At 45.1% G+C, this 17,231-nt stretch overlaps 1 protein-coding gene across 1 annotated transcript in view; it reads right to left on the bottom strand.

Annotated features, from left to right (window-relative positions):
- reck (reversion-inducing-cysteine-rich protein with kazal motifs) overlaps positions 1-6,974 on the bottom strand; it is a 56,812-nt gene extending 49,838 nt beyond the window's left edge. Inside the window, exon 1 of the mRNA XM_030099911.1 lies at positions 6,798-6,974. Within this exon, the coding sequence (XP_029955771.1) occupies positions 6,798-6,870 (73 nt within the window). The 5' untranslated portion in view covers positions 6,871-6,974. The remainder of the gene's footprint in view (positions 1-6,797) is intronic.
- Between the last annotated feature and the right edge of the window lie 10,257 nt (positions 6,975-17,231).

A 17,231-nucleotide genomic window follows, 5' to 3' on the forward strand; every position in this document is an offset into this window, starting at 1 on the left:
AATGCTGTAATGAGACACACACACACACACACACACACACACACACACACACACACACACACACGGCCACACACAACGAAACGAGTGGAGACGGCGAAGGAGCCGCCGACAGGAAACACACTGCGGTGAGCAAGGTGCGTGAAGCAAAGAGCTCAGATCGTCTGAGTGACGACACAAGGTCAACACTTTCCCTTTCTACGGTGCAATCACACTGGATTCAAGAGGAGACGTGAAACTTTCGTTGTGCTTTGATTGTCTGTTTACATGATGATGGTGCTTTTTGAAAACGCTTCAACTCAGAAACGCTACTACTGCTTGTCGGTGTCATGGCTCCTGGTCCAGATTCTCCTGGTCCAGATTCTCCTGGTCCAGATTCTCCTGGTCCAGATTCTCCTGGTCCTGGTAGTTGACAGTCGCCACAGTCACAATCTAACTTCGTGATCCGTCCATGCAAATGTCCATGTTCTTCCATTGTTAATGTTTGTAGCACATTGTTCTCTGCAGAGTGTTTTTTTGGTTTCAGAACTGCCATGTAAATACAAAACTTTTCTGAATGAAAAGGCTAAAACAATACGCTTTCACTCGAAATGCCATTTAAACAGCATCTGAATGAACCAGTGAATGAACCTGACGTCCTGAGACACTTGTTGGTTTGCATATTTAACACGGCTGTAAATATGATGAACGTCTGACCCTGGTCCTGGAGGCCATCATCCAGTATCTAATTCTTCCTCTCCGCCTTTGGTGAGAACCTACCAACCAAGTCGTTGTCTGCTCTATCTTTCTGCGAACAGCTCGAGTGGGTGTAAAAGACAGATACATGAACAGACGGTTGATCGCGATCCGAAAACTCCAAGCACCAAAGCAGAAGTTGAGGCTATAAATTGCATGAATGCTGAATGTCGGGCGGCAGAAACCCTTCACCAAACCGCGATGATCCAACAATAGTCAGCAAACACAGCCGGGCCTTTGCTTTGTCCCACATCCTGGAATAGAAGCTGGTCAACTGGCACCACAACCCAACCCGGTTGACACCGCCGTCAATTCTGAGAAATTAATATTCACTTTACTGTCATTCAGATATATTAAAAACAAGACAGAATTAAAATCTAGTCTCCAAGTGAAAAATATTCTATTTGTTCGCAAGAGAAAAGCTTGGCTGTTTGAAAACATCCTCAACAGTTTTTAAAAATCAACAAGGTTAATTTCTGTTCAAACATGAAAAACTGTACTGAAATACTGTGGTGCTGTAGACGTGCACTATGGCCGCATGTGTGATAAGCTCAAGAACAAAGAGTGTAAAGATTTAATACACTGTCATCTGCATACGATGATACATTTCTCACATCCAGATACTGAGCAGACTGGTGCGATGAAGAAAGAGTTTAAAAGAGCCTGAATTTTTACAACCACGCATGTATAGTTATTTTACAAATAAACAGCACCAACTAGTGGCCTGACAAGCAAACCACAGCATTTTCACTGGTTCTGTCCAGACATCAATCTCCATAATACTATGTCAAACTTATTTGAAAACACAAGAAGTGAATGCATTGCTGGTTCCAGTCAGTTATTAAAACCGACCAGTTAAAAGCACATTCTTTTGGGGTTTTCATTTCCACTTAGATGGAAACTTTTTGAAAATGTCTGTTCACATGGAAATGGCAGACATTCTGAAAATGATGTAGTTTCTATGTTGGTCTACTAGTGGGTACTGTTTTATGTAATATATGCAGACAGAGAACATTACGCGGTGGACAGTAAAGCTGCTTTAAACTCTTTCCTCACGGTTTTGGTTCACTCTGTTATCAGTTTTCTCAGAAATAAAAAGTGTCTCCTCTGCAGATAACAGTGTATTAAATTTGCACTTTGTTATCAAAGCACTGAACAAAACACGCTGCTTTCACTGGCACAAACAAACAAACAAATGCAAAGAAAGATTTACTATGAACGTGGTGCGCATGTGCAGCAGACTTTCAGGAGAGTTCTGTTTTCCCGTTTCCATGGAGACGGAGTCGGATCTAATGTGGTCACCTGTGTCTTCACCTCCGACCCAGAAGTTGAGACTGAGTCTCTGACAGGAAGACGGACAGCGTCCGCTGTCAGGAGGAGAGCCGGGTGTCAGTCGGCCGTTAGCTTCGGAGTAACGAGCCGGGTGTTGAACGATCCCGTCAGACTCGAACATCACTAATTCCAGATCAGAAATTCCAGGACGGTGGATAGGAGAGTAATACGGCGTGTATCCTGGACAGAACTGGAGCGGCGCTCAACACTTAAGTCAAGTTTTCTGTTTTCCTGTCAAAACGTTGTGTAAACGCTGCCTCGACACACAGTCACCCTGAGACCAAAACCCTTCTTACTGCACAAAACCAACAAACTAGAACATCCTCTCTATGTTGAACACACACCAACTCTCCTCCTGGGAGCCGAAGCTCCATCAGTCCTCTGCTCTTTCTAACTACAAACTGAACTTCTGGTTAATTTGGAGGGGAAATAACTGCCCTTTAATTTCCTCTTCCTCTTCCTCCTCCTCCTCCTCCTCCTGACTCACGACCGTCACTGTGGTTGGAGGATTCTGTCAGTCGGAGCAATAAACAAACAGCTGCAGCTCATCAAACATGCAGCGAGGAATCCCGTTTCCCTCCACCGGCCGGTGGGAACGCCGTGCGCTCTCAGCTATCGATCTCCCAGGGAGGAGGAGGAGGACAACAAATGTACATATTATGATAAGGAGGCTCGGAGGAAATTAGCAGTAAATGAAATTACTCTGGAATGGCTCCTGATTCGTTCCCAGCGTGGCGATGGCCTCAAGGCAACGACGCAGACGACGCCTCAACACACGACCGCGAAGGGATCCGTCCGTTTGTTGTTGTTCTGTGTTGAACTCTGAGTTTGAATTGAAGAAGTGCTTTAGGTTTGCCGTCATTTCTCACACTAACCAGCGCCGTCTCTTCCGTCAGACGGCGAGCCGGCGAGCGGATCATATAAGGGTGTATTTTCCCTCCCTGCGAGCTTCGATGGGAACAAAACGGACAGTTTCAGGTAACGTCCAGCATCGGGGAGAAGCATCGAAATGATGAGTCGACGCTTTTCAGAGGAAAGAAATCTGATCGACTGCCTCCCTGCTTAAAATGAAATAATCTATACGATCAGTGGTCCTTTCAAAGTGCCGCCGACTCAAGATTAAAGTCCGAACTACTGCCTGAGGCTCTGTGGCTCCGACTAGTGGCAGATGAGAGTATTACAGTTCCATTAGTATGATCAAAGCTGAATTTATGCACAATATGAAAGCGATCAGAGCCAAATCGCTGATTTTCACCAGAAAATAAACACTACCGACGAGTTCCGTGCAGTTTGGACCGATCCTTCTTCGGCCCCTCATCATGGCGTTATAACCTCGACCTCACACTTCCCTCACCAGTATAGATATCAGCTTCAAGTCGTATACCTTCTTCCCATACCTTCATATTTTACATGATTTCCTTTGGACTGATGAAAAAAACCAGATGTACTGTAACGTTTCAGGAAGAAACTCAGCTGCTGATTTTTCTTTTTTTTGATTTCAAGCTGAACAAACACGAGCTCCCTGAAAAAAACAAAAAAAAAACAACCACTTTATTTCAGCGATGGTTCAACAGCGGCTGCACCGAGGGAAGGCCCAGAAACCCAGCTCTGCGAGCTGCACTTTAATCTTCAGCTCAACTAAACTATAATTAGGTTTGCGGGACTCGGGCCGTGTCTGCTCGCAGTGGACACGCAGAGAAAAAACAGAAAGGCCTCCTTCCTCCTCCTCCTCCTGCTCCTCCTCCTCCTCCTGCTCTGTGGACTCTAATTGGTTCCAGATGCATTCTCTCACGGCCGGCCTTCACAACATGAAAGCTGCAGAGGAGAGACGCTTCGTGAAGCTTGGCACAGGAGGACAAAAATGTATGGAATTCCTCCCGGCTCCTCCACCGCATGGCGCTGCTCGTCGCACCTCCAGCGGGCTCCGGGAGACAATGTGCACGCCAAATGAGCATCTGAGGGCCGCGCACGTCTTTCATGTTCCAGACAGATGTGTCGGGAAGAAGTGGAGAAAAAAAAAAAAAAAAAAAGAAGAAAAAGCTACACAGAGTGAGCAAATCCACATCCTGCACCCATGTGCAGCAAACATCAAAGAGCGACCCGGCAGCATGTTAGAGCGATTTATACCGCGGCCCCGGAGCCCCTCTGGGCCCCGGAGCCCCTCCAGAGAGGAGGGCCGCGGCGCCAGCAGCCGGACACGTCGCCAAACGGCTGAGAAGAGCAGCGGCGGAGCACCAAGTGGCAGCGCCGCCGTGTTGACTCAGCCAATTAACCAGCGGGCGCAAATTCAATACCGCGGCGGCAAAACACACACCTCTGTGTTTGACCCGCTGCTGGAGGGAGTCCCGCCGCATTCATTAGCGCCCCGAAAAGATAACACACTCCTCATTCAGCCGCAGGCCAGACTCCACTCACCAAACACGACGTTTAAGGCCCGTTTACTCAACGATTTCAAGACAACACCAGAGACAAGCGCTGTGGTTTGGGCGACTGTTTCCGTGACGATGGTGATCAGAGGCGCTGAAAACGCAACTTTTTGAAAACGCTCCGACTCTGCCTGGTCCTCGTCCTGGTCCTGGTCCTGGTCCTAGTCCAGGTTCTCCTGGACTTGATAGTTTCAGATTTGACGGTGGCTGTGATAATAATCCAGCTGTTCAAGCTCCACACTGTCATCCCAACAACAGCACCCACTAGTGGGCCAACATGGAAACTACAACCAAGCTCGGCGTTTCTGCCGTTTCCATGTAAATGGACATATTCTTTAAAATAAAATGGAACTTTTCTGAAAATTAAAACTGGAAAAACAACGCAGTTTCATTTGAAAGGTCATCGTGTAAACGAGTTCTGAGCTACAAATTAGCTTGTGCGAAAATATAATCAATCTTTATCCCCTCCTTAGCAGTTTTCCTACATTTTTTCACCCGTTTTAATTAAATTATTGCAACTATAGCTGCTTGTAGCATCAGCTCTTAGAAGATTTTTTTTTCAAATTTTTGCCATATTTTTGAAATTCATTCTCCCAAACTTCTGTACTTCAGTTATTCACCCTTTTATCCTCCACTCAGCCAAAAATGTGCACCAAAAGAATTGCTAATAAATCATCCACATCAATATTGTTTCAGTTTTATTCATAAATCACTTCACAACTTTAAAAATTACAGGATTCATTCAGTTTTCATTTTGCCCGTGTGTATGTGTGTGTGTGTGTGTGTGTGTGCCAACCTCATTATTTATTGTCTAATGGAAATACACACTAATGCAATAGCTGAATGTATGGCGGGATTTAATGGAACCCTGGATGTATCAAATATTAACAACAAAACTGATTTGATTATATAAATAATTCCTATTTATAGCCTTAGATTGTTTTTTTATCCTTTTCATAACAAGAAAGATTAAAAAAAACTACTGTTACATCCTCACAGAATCGCTAACAAAGTCCTGTCCTCTTATTAATAGAATAAATAACATTTCTGAATGCCCAACTGGGAATAAAAATGTTAAAATCATGTACAACCTAATAATAAATAATGATGGTTGATGATTAAATTGCAGTTTTGGCTACTGAGAAGAGGAAGGGGTGCCAAATGCATTGAAGGAGCTGAAAAGGATAAAATATATAAAAAATATTCCTGACAAAGCCGAAATTGTGAAAACAATTAAAGGAATATAGTTTTCAAAAATGGCCTGTGAATAATGAACATACTTTAGTCTTGATTCCAAATAAACACAACAGCTGATAAACGAGATTTTCAGAAGGAAATGTGAAATAAATGAATTTTCCATTTGTTTTTGGGACATTTATACATGACGAATTACAGAACAAGTTGTGCTGATCTTTAAGGTACTAGAAAAGTTATTCCAGAAGTTGTGCGTATCAGTGAACGAATGAAAAAGCTTAAAATGCGCGGGATTATTATGGAGTCTGGTGGGAAATGGCAGTAACGGTCCTCTCAGCCTTTTTTTCCCCCGATCCTCTATATCCGCTCCGTTTACTTCCTTTAACCACACAGCCAAAACTACTAACTTTAAAGATTATTTCAATTTATTCAGCAGTTGTTAGTTTAAAGAAACCCATGTAAAAGGATTTCTTTTAGTTTTAAGTTTTCATTTCGTGCGTTTTGTTAAAACCTCAGAGTTTCTTCATACTCGGCACAGCGCGTCATTCTGAAAAGAAAAAAAGAAAAACTCCAGTTTTCAGCCAAAATACGCATTTAAAACTCTTCTTAAAGTCACATTTTGAATCCGGGGGGTATTAAGGGAAGAATTGAGCGACTAACACGGATAAAAAGTTGAGTTTTCCCACAAGCCTTTGTACCGTTATTCCCAGAATAATCCGTCCGGGACGCGCCGCGGTGGGCGGCAGCGCGGAGGCTCAAGCCACAGAAGATTTTTGGTTTTTGTCCAAAAGATACGACCCCAAAACACTGATTTCCTGCAGAACTGACATGCCCGCATTTCACAGACAACGTAACGACTTCGCTACAGTTCAATAAATAACAACCGGAGTGGTGAAGTTTGTAAAAAAAGGACGAGAAGAGTGAAAATGTGAAGTTTTCTGACGGAAGTTCGGAGCCGAGCTGTCAGTGAATCAACAAGCGAGCAGAGTTTGAAACTCCTGCTGAAGTTCCCTTCTGCTTTCTGGCACCGAGAGCTGAACTCGGACTAGAAGTTATGGAGGAGAAAACATCTCACACACACACACGCACGCACACACACACATACACACTCACCCTGAGCGCGCAGCGGCTGGCTGCACAAGTTGGCGGCGAGGAGGAAGGAGAGGATCTGGAAACACACACGCATCTTACTGAAGCCCTAAAGTGCATCGTGGACGAGAAGAGCTGGGAGACGGCGCGGCTGTGACATGCTGCTCCATGGATCCCTGGAAACTCTTCCTCCCTGCGCCTGCCTCCACACACACACACACATACACACACACTCTCACACACACACACACACACACACTCACCGGAGCTGCGTACGGAGCTCACTGCGCATGCGTACAGCCGGATCCCTCTCAGCTGGACACATCCAGAGAAAATACACGATTCAATTGATCTGATTCAATTGAAACTGCTAAAAAAAAAAACAAAAGAAAAGAAAAAAAGAAAAAATCTCAATCAATTCATTGTATCTTAACAGAAAAAATAGTGTCAGGCGTTTAGGGTGACAGACAAGATCTATTGATTGCGCAAATAATTGATCCGTTATTGTTCAAAGCTCCGTCCATCAAGCTGCGCATTTTATCAAGCATTGAAAGGTCACAACCTATCGATCATACTTCCTCCTCCTTTTGTTCGAGCTAAAGGCAGATTCTGTTGCCTCTTCTACATTTGTCTCACTGATTTATTGACTTATTTGTTTACTTTCTGGGATTGAAAGTAATTATGTGTGTTGAAACATTAGAGAGAGTTCCACAGATCTGATGATAAATCAATAAACATCTCATGGAGATGAACAAACGGAGTCAGAATCTGGATCTGAACCACCAAACGTAAGATAAGAGCCAATAAACATGCACTGAACATTGAGATGTCATGAAACAGAAGGACTCATGTTAAAGCTGTTCGTCACCACAGAAACACTGATCTCCTGAACAGGAAGTGGAGAGGTCAAAGGTTAATGCCTGGCTTCACCTATTGGCTGAATCAGATCACACTAGTTTTTTGTTAAAAATAAATAGAAAAATAAATGCTTTTTTAGATGATTAAATATTGACATATTCTCCATAGAAAAAGACAAAAAATATGTAGAGTATGTACAAACGTGAAAAGACACCATGACACATAGAAGTAGACATATAACCCTAAATAAGTATACACACAGAAAAATACACACAAAATATATAAACAGACACACTGATCTCAATCAGGAGAAATATACATCCGTTAGTGTGTGTGTGTGTGTGTCTTAAAGGCCTGCTTCTCTCTCTCTCTCTCTCACACACACACACACACACACACACACACACACACACACACACACACACACACACACACCTTAAATGAGTGTTTCCTCTCCAGCAGGTTTCCTCCTTTAATAATAAGTTAGCCTCATTCAACCCCTCAGTTGACTGTAATTTAGATGGTAATGAAGTGTGTGTGTGTGTGTGTGTGTGTGTGTGTGTGTGTGTGTGTGTGTGTGTGTGTGTGTGTTACCAGAGGAAGTGAGATGATTGGACATTAGACAGAAAGGAAAAAAAAAACATATTGGAAAAGCAGAGTCGTATTTCTCAGCATGATTTTCCTCTGAAATATTGAAAATCGGATTTTAACTCAGAGGTATTTTTAATTGGAACTTACTGTTTTTAGCAAAATTAAACTGTTTTGAAGAAAAACTAAGCTGATAAACTGGCAGGGTGCTTAAAATCCTGCTAACTTAGGTGTTTCAAGTGAAAATCAATCACATTCCTGTTTTCATGTTAGAGCAGTTTCACCTTCACACAGCTGATGACATTGTTTCAGTGCATGCTGGGTCACGAGTTTGGAGACGGGATCAGAGTCATTTCTAAAAGTTGCGTTGTCAGTGGCGCCGAGCGTCGTCGTCGTGTCAGTGGACATCCAGACAGCGGAGGCAGTTCCAGCGTTTTAAAGACAATCACGCAGAAAGACGGACGTGGCCGCCGGGAGCGTTCAGTGGAGACAGACGTCCAGCAGGAAGTGGCGCTCCACGCGGGGGCCTCCCAGTCGGTCCCCTCATTGTCCCCTTAATGCCCGTGTCAACAGGACCAGCCGGCTTTTTGTGCCCAACAGCAGGGAGATGTCTGTCCAGGGTCAGAGGTCAGGAGAGAGGAGGATGTCAGAGGCTGCAGTCAGCAGTTTGTCCCCGTGTGGCGACATGGTGACGTCCAGAGAGAGAGAGGGAGGGAGAGGGAGGGAGAGAGAGAGTGAGAGAGAGTCAATCCATATGAGTGAAAGAGTAAACAGATGCACTCCAGGCATCATCAGCTGTTTTACATGTGATCAGGAGAGAAAAAAATCCCATTTCAGTTCTCTACTGATCAGGTTTTGGTTTATCTGCCATCGTTTGGTTGTCCTGTAATGTTTTGATGGTTTGATATCCCCGCCGGGGGTTTGGTGAGAGGCTGCAGTCAGTCCTCTGCTCTGTTAACAGACAGTGTTTCAGGCGAAAACGCATCGTTTTGAGGTTTGTCACAGAAATGTTTTCAAATCAGTATTGTTAAGTGAGCATGCCGGGCCACTAGAGGGCGCTGTTGGTTGTTCTGGTAATGAAACTGCCAGAAAACCGGAGACACTTCCTTCAAACACAGAGGCTGGTTTTCTGACAGCTGTTAATGTTGTAATACATCGATGTCACGGAGGATGAAATGCTGCTTTTCTATATATCTGTTGCTAGTTGAAATGTTGGAGTTCCATCACAGGATGGCATTCCAGGCCTTCTATCAGTACAGTACTCCATGATGGTTTAAGACTCTTTGTGAAAAAAGCCCCGTCTCTACCAGAGGGAGTGAAGCTGAGGTGTGTTCTTCAGTTCGTGTTCCATGTTGATCACCTATTGACGAGTCACTGGACGGAGTAATGAGAGCACGGCTCCAGCAGCGAGGGAGAATGAAGCGTCTGTTGAGGAGAGAAAAGCCTGTTTGCGTCGCGGCTCCGGCAGGAACCTGGAGGCCGGAGGCTCCATCCATCACCGGCCGGCCGGCCGGCTCCGGCTCCGGCACAAGGCTCCATTGTGGAGGTGGACGCAGTCGCAGATCATGAGAACCACCGTGGTGTTGTTGTTTTCCTCTGAGTCTGCCGCCGTCCGCACCAACAGATGTTTAATAGCAGCGGTGTCTGCCTGCTCCTGTGTGGATCTGAGGAAAAAAAAAACCTTTCCAAAGCAGATCTCGGCCTCTTTATTGAACCCTGATGAGATCCAGTCGCTGTCGGCCTTTGAAGCTGATCTGATGCGCCACATGACCAGAACCAATCTTCCTGTTTAATATGATTTCTTTTGATAAACAGAACAGCTGAAGGAGATGGAAATGTGATTATTCCAGCGTGGAGGGGAGGGGAGGGGACCGGCCAGTGGACCAGCTGAGGTGTTACTGAGCTCCGGCTGGTTCGAGGACGACCTGCAGCTCATCTGGACTGAAGCTGTGGACGTCTCACATGATCGTCTGCAGAGTAACACGACGGTTCTTCGTCTTCATGCAGCTCCTGAGCAGACGGAAGCAGGAAGGAACGCCATCCATCCATCCAGCCGTGAAGCTCCTCAAACTGTCCTCCTTCATGGTTTCAGGCGCAGTAAATGTTCACTTTACTGGAGAAGCTGATGAATCGAAGAGTGAACATCTCACACGGCTGTTGTTATGAATCGATTCTTCTCGCTCGGGGGCGGAACGATGGCCGACGACCGGGGAGCACACGAAGAGCGGCAGCTTCTCAGAACACCTGCGTTCTGCCTCCTTTACACGCAGAAGGGATCAAAACGTTTTACAAAAGTTGTGTTACAGCACATCCGAGCACTGCTGACATTTAAATAGATACCCAAATTCCTATTTTAACTCAAAAACATGTTAACAGAGTCTAAAACTAGACTAAATGTTGTAAATAAAGAAGGAAACAGTGTCAGTCATGACATGTCAAACAGAAACGCTGAAATGTGACAAGTATAAAGGAGAAATAATGAAAAGAAGTCAAACGCCGACGACCAACTGAAAGAACGAGTCCAGACTTTCAACGCCGAGCCAGCTCGAAATACCAAACAGGCAATTAAAAAGCACATTTGGAAAACACTTCCTGACAAGTGTTCACGAATGTCTGATTTGCAACACGGACGGAAATAAAAATATTGCATGAATAAACTGAGGTTCTATTTTTGGACTCATAAGCGTTACTATCGCCGCATGGTGATTTTATTCGACCTGTTGTTCAGAGCTGAGCGTTTTCAGCTGTGTGTTCAGACCAGGGAGTGACTTTCCACCAAATGAAACCAGTTTATTGCTGCACATTCAATCTATATGATGAACATTTCACTACAGCCCGTCTTTTCACCTGATTTTAGCGGTTTTATTCTTCCTTTTCGGCACATTTTAGGCCAGTTACAGTGTAATCAGCTCAAGCTTTCTTGATCAGCATGCGGTGGAAGCAGCGTTCAGCCTCGATCTGGGGGGTTGAGGCTGGAGCTCTTCACCGCTGCACCCCGGGACGGCGTCAACACTTCAACACACACCGTCCGTCCCGCACTGTGACGCTGGCGGGGTGGGAGCCGTGTGGGGCCTGACAGAGCCTCACCCAGTGTTTTGGTGGCAGCCATGATGGATGGGGAACAGGAACATAAGGTTTGCTATTATTAGGCAGTAAATCCCCCCCCCACCCCCGTTTTTTTCGGCCATTGAGCTGTTTGCTTGGTTTCCAGGCGCCGTGTTTGACGTGGCCGGAGACAATAACACGAGCCACCTGTGGGCCGCTCAGCTGAGAGCGCCGCGCCTGCTGGTGTCTCCACGCTTATGGAGACCAAATGTCCCCGCACGGAGACACACAAACGCCAGGGACGGGCGTTATATTCCACACCGGCCCGCTGGAACCGCGGAGCAGCGCAGCTCTCGCTCCATAAATCAGCCCGAGCGAAGTGAGGAGAGTTTATTTCCACCCTCAGTGGGGAGAGCTTCATGGTACGCGGTGCAGCTCATGAGCGGAGGCTGAGGTGAAGCATGAGGGTGTGTGTGTGTGTGTGTGTGTGTGTGTGTGTGTGGTGACCAGATGCTCTCACAGAGAAAGAAAACAAAAACAAACCGAACTGCAGGTGAGTGTCACTCAAGACCAACAAACCAGAGACCAAATGAAGCCAAGAGCATCGAAAAGGAGGCAAGACCAAGACCTGAAGAGACAGGGACCAAGACCAGATCATCCCAAGAACAAAACCATGAGAAAAAGAGAACAAGACCAAGACCTTTAGAAACAAATACCAAAATCAGATCATTCCGAGACCATTAAGAAACAGAAACCAAGATCAGTGCAGCGCAAGACCAAGATGAACACAAGACCTAAAGAAACAGAGACAAAGACCAGAGCATCCCAAGACCAAGACCGTAAGGAACAAAAACCAAGACCAGAGTCAACTGAGTCAAGACAAGACTAAGACCTAATGGGGCTGAGGCCGAGTGAAGCTTAAGTCCAGACCGTGCCAAAACCAAACCGAGGTCCAGGACCGTATCAGTGAATGTTAATCTGCTGAGAACAGATTGTGGGCAGTAACAAGGAATACTTGTTGGTGTTTTGACTGGAAGACCTGTTCTCTGTTCCCGGCTCGGGTTTTTCCACTTTGAAGCGACAGCAGGTGTTTTCCATCAGCCGTCAGGCTCGAGCTGCGACGTCTCACGGCAGGTGAGGCCGCCCCGCGAGGCGAGCGCACCGGAGGTCAGGGCACGGGCAAACGCTCAACGTCACCAGGCCTCGAGAAACCAGGAAGACTGAAAGACCCCGGCCTCATGAAAGCCACGTTCAAACTCAAACCACATTTCTATTAACAGAGAACAGGAACACGGCGGGCCTCTGGTTCTGTTTTTCCTCGGCTAAATGTCAGCTGGGAAGGAAAAAAAAAACACAAACAAAAATCTTGTTTTCGGTGTTTTTACTGCTTTGCTTCGGAGCCTGAGTGAAGCAATCAGAGGGTGTTTGATCTGCTCTCCCCTCCAAGAATCGCTGCTCTTTTTTTTGAAGTTTCCTTTCATGCGCGTTCAAACTCCAGCTCTGTAATCAGGAGTCAGATGGTGGACGTTCAGCCGGGCTGACAGTAGCCGTCTGCGCCGCAGCGGTCCGAACGCCGTGACGTTTCGTTTGTGTCGACTCTCCGACGGTCGTGTTCAAACTGAGGATAACGAGTCACAGTGAAACGACCTGACGGGAATCGAAAATGATCTGAATTAGACATGTTTAAATCCACTTCTTACGCTGTGACGGGATGAAAGAATACAAACACAGTGATCATGTGGTACAGTATGAAGGGTGCGACTAAATGATGGGATTGTGTGTTTCCGGAGATGAAGACAGGAAGCTATGGTTGCGTTTTGTGCTTCTATCTACAAGAAAATGCAGCTTTTCTTAAACAATGGTAGAGAACATTCTGCACATGCTCAGTAGATGTTCATGTTTATGTTGTTCTCTGTGCGCATGTGTCAGTGGTTTCATCACAAAAACAAACAACAGCACCAACTCCTGGCCTGGCATGCTCACTACACCGTGTGTGGAATCACCGTTGACTTTATTGATGGTCAAAGTGTTCAAAGTGAAATAAATATCTAAGATCGCTGAGGTGGAAAAGATGCAGGAGGAACATAAAAACGACACGATGCAGAGAATTAAAGGTAATCTTTCTGGATGTTGGAGGAACACCAGCTGCAGAAAACTACCCAGAATTCGGTTTATTCTACACACAGACCGGACCCGGGCAGGCCGACATCTGTTACTGTGTGTGTGTTACACATGCTTAATAAATACCTCCGTACGCGTGTGTGTAGCACATCAAAACAGCAGTGCGAGCCGCACACATCCACGTCCACATGGGCCTGATTCGCGGGGAGGCCGGCGCTGGGTTCAGAGTTTCCTCCGAGACCAAACCGTTACACAACACGGCCGAGAGGAGCTCAGAGCAGCGGCCCAGCTCAGACCTGCGACACCCTCACACTGCTGGCACACACAATGACATGCAGCGTGATGGGAGCCCCCTACTGGACCAACGTGGAATTACAATTACAAGGTGGACAAAAACACCTGAGCAGGAGAAGAGCAAGTTGCTGACCAATCTGGTAGACATTCTCCTGGCAGCCCAGAACCATTGTCTTTTTATATACATTTATTTTTAATATATTAGATTTTAAGTTATTCAATACAGTATAGCAATGAAGCAACAGCAGAACAGCTGAGTTGAACAGTTCACTGATACCACAGATTCAAGCCAAGGCTAATGGCTGTGATCCTTTATCGATCGTATGATACGAGACCATTAAAAAAACATCAATATGAGCGTCTGTCAAATTAAATATGTGGAAAAATAAATGTAAACAGCAGAGGGCACCAAGGAAAATGGAGGGAAAGTAAAGAACAAAGCAATCTGCTGATATCTGCCATCAGCCTTTGATGGTTTACTGAAGAGATTCTCTTCAAAGTTTATTTTATGTGAGAATTCAATTAAAATTCAGCTAATCTGTTTCATTTTTTTTACAGTCAGTTACTGTACCTGCCCTCAGGAATAAAGAGAAAAAGCAGGACCGGAGTGAACAGAAATCATGGAAAAACGTTGCATCAATGTGTTACAGGAGATCTGAAAGTTGGGAAAAAACAAGTTATGTAACTGAAGTGGATTAATAATAAGCTCCATGTGTCTCTGGGTGCCAGAAGTGATTGTTTGGTAATATCTGAAGCAAAACGATCTAACGATGCAGATAATACAGTGTTTACAAGTGGGTCCAGTTCCCCAAAGCAACATGAAAAAAACTGAAATTACTGCAATTTTATTGACACCAAATGCAGCAGCGATTCATCAACAGCCGCGTTCAAACAGGAACTATGTTTTTAATGCCGCAGCAGTCGTGCCCTTCAGCCAACAAAGAAAATAAAGAGCTTTCCTCCTCCAGCAGCACATCTGCTGTTCCTATTCCACGCAGCAAATCACACTTTCTACCGCAGTCGCTTGAAAAACGCCTATAAAAAGACACTCGTAAAGCCACAATTGCCCGTTTGCTCCTCGCTCTGTGGATATATTTAAACCACCGCTGTATAAATAGAGAGGATGGAGATGGCAGGAGAACACGGAAGGTTTCAGAGTCCATATGAGGAGATCAGAACCGCCAGGAAAAACACTGCAGAGCTGACCCTGAGGAGACAGAACACACACACACACACACACACACACACACACACACACACACACACACACACACACACACACACACACACACACACACACACACACACACACACACACACGCACACACACACACACACTGAAGAGTGCTTTTTTAAAGAGCACCTGCCAGAGCAGGCACATTATGATCTTTTTACATTTTCATTAATATAGTATTATTTTGAAAAATGGTCCCCCATTTCCGTTTCCTGTGGCTAACGCTAAGCTGCTAGCTGCTACACACCAAGCGCCAACCTCCGCTGGTAAAAAGAGAAGATGATGCTGCAGTGCAGAAAAGCTGTAATACCGGGGGAATTCCAGCAGGGGGCGATGATGCTGGTTTCAAAGAGAGCCCGGGTCTCATTAGAACCCATTCAAAAATACTGACCGAGTGCAAATAAAGACATAAATCGCCGGGTTTCAGAACATTTTGTGGTGTTTATCACTAGTTTCTTCTTGACCAGACTCTGATTTTCATATTGTTTTTATTTTAGGAGTTAAAGTTTTGCATAAATCAGCCAATCACAGCTCCTCCTCTGTCCACGTGACGCGGCCATGTGACAGGCTGGACCAATCACATTTACATCTGGTTTCAAATGTTGAATCTGGAGACGTCCTGCTCAAATCAACAAAACGGGATTTCAGAACGCTGTGGGGGACGACATGCAAGTTTTATCCATCTTTTATATACTTTCAATGGTTTAAACAAGCTGTTGATGTTAAAGAAAAGGAATGTGGAATATTGAATATTATATAATATAAAAATAATTATTTAACAATAATTAATTTATCAGGGACCACGCATATTAATCAACACTTCTGTCTACAGTAGTGTAAATAGGCCAGAGTTAGCCACGGGCTAATGAGCAGGATGACCAATTTACCCACCATGTTTTTGGAATAATATCATATATTATTAAATTGGTGAATTTTAAATGCTGATAAGTTAACAAATGAAGCAGTTAATCGTGATTAACTACAGTCAGGTCTGCGATTAAACAGTTTAAAAGAATTTAATCAGTTAAAATAAAGAATTCCGTTAGAATTGATGCTACAAGCTCGAACACAGCAAACTGCCTCATTTGTCGGTAGGCTGAGGTTTCTCGCCGTCCTCCGCTCTACACACATACATCTATACCACTGCATCTCACAGTCTGAGGACTAAAGGTTTTTCTAATCTCCATTAAACTTTCTTTCAGACAAACCACTGCCTTTCACCTCCTGCATCCGCTCAGTGGCTGATTTACTGGAATCAGGTGCGGCGAGGCAGAAGGATTAAAAGAAATTAAATTAAATTAGAAATGCAGGTTCAAGGCTGGAGAGCACAGATTTCTTCCTCCACATTCTTTTCCATCTCTGTTTAGTTTCTTACTTCTGCTCCATCTCTGGTACAGATGTTTGTTTGTTTTTCCACTGAACTCTTCTGCAAGCTGCTGCTGCAAACACATCCACCTCCCTGGTAAGATGGGCTCCAAACTCAAAATTCCACTCGTGATTTCTTTTTCGGATGCACGACACGAACAAAACAAAGCCTGAAAATATCAAACCGCAGTCTCCCACTGAAGTGCAAACAGCCCTGGGTCGATTTCAGCACATAATGACAAGTTAGGTGTTAATCTAAGCTTTGCACACCTCTGAGCGATCGCTGCACAGGGAAGACAAAAGAAGGACCCAGAGTGGGAAAAACAATTTGTCTAAAACCTGTCTGTCGGGGTATTTCGAGGATGGAGTGGTTTTGGAAACAGCTTCACGCCACAGATTTAAAGTGCTGGTTCAAAAGGGGATTTTTTTGCTCTGTGGTCCCGGTTATAGCTGAAAATTACAGTGTGTGTGTTGGACTGGGGCTTTTCTCAGGGAACAGAGGGAAGAGAGGGCAGCATCACTGAGACACATCTGTCCAGCATCGTCACTGTTCATCTCAGGGAGCGAGAGCAGGGAGGCTGCAAGGCGACCGGAGAGAAAGTCCAAAACAAAGAGGCTGCGAAAAGGTTTGGGGGGTCAGAGTCACCGAAAACAGAACTTACTGAAAACAGAATTCTATTAATTCAAGGAAGTGATCCCATCAATATTACCTCATTACCATCTGTGGACCCAGTGGGGAGTAGCTGTTCTAGCATCAGTCTCACTCAGGTTGATTTAGTTATAGATGGAGCAGCAGCCTCACTTCCCTTCCGATCAGAACATCAATATTAGACCAGATCAACCCATCTCTAGTAACAGGTTCTGTACCACAAGCCTTTAAGGCCCTGTCCACACGGAGCCAAGCTCAGACAAATCCGCACAAATGTTTGTTCTAAGTCACCCATCGTCCACAC

Source organism: Salarias fasciatus, chromosome 9 (assembly GCF_902148845.1).
Source record: "Salarias fasciatus chromosome 9, fSalaFa1.1, whole genome shotgun sequence".
Lineage (NCBI taxonomy): Eukaryota > Metazoa > Chordata > Actinopteri > Blenniiformes > Blenniidae > Salarias > Salarias fasciatus.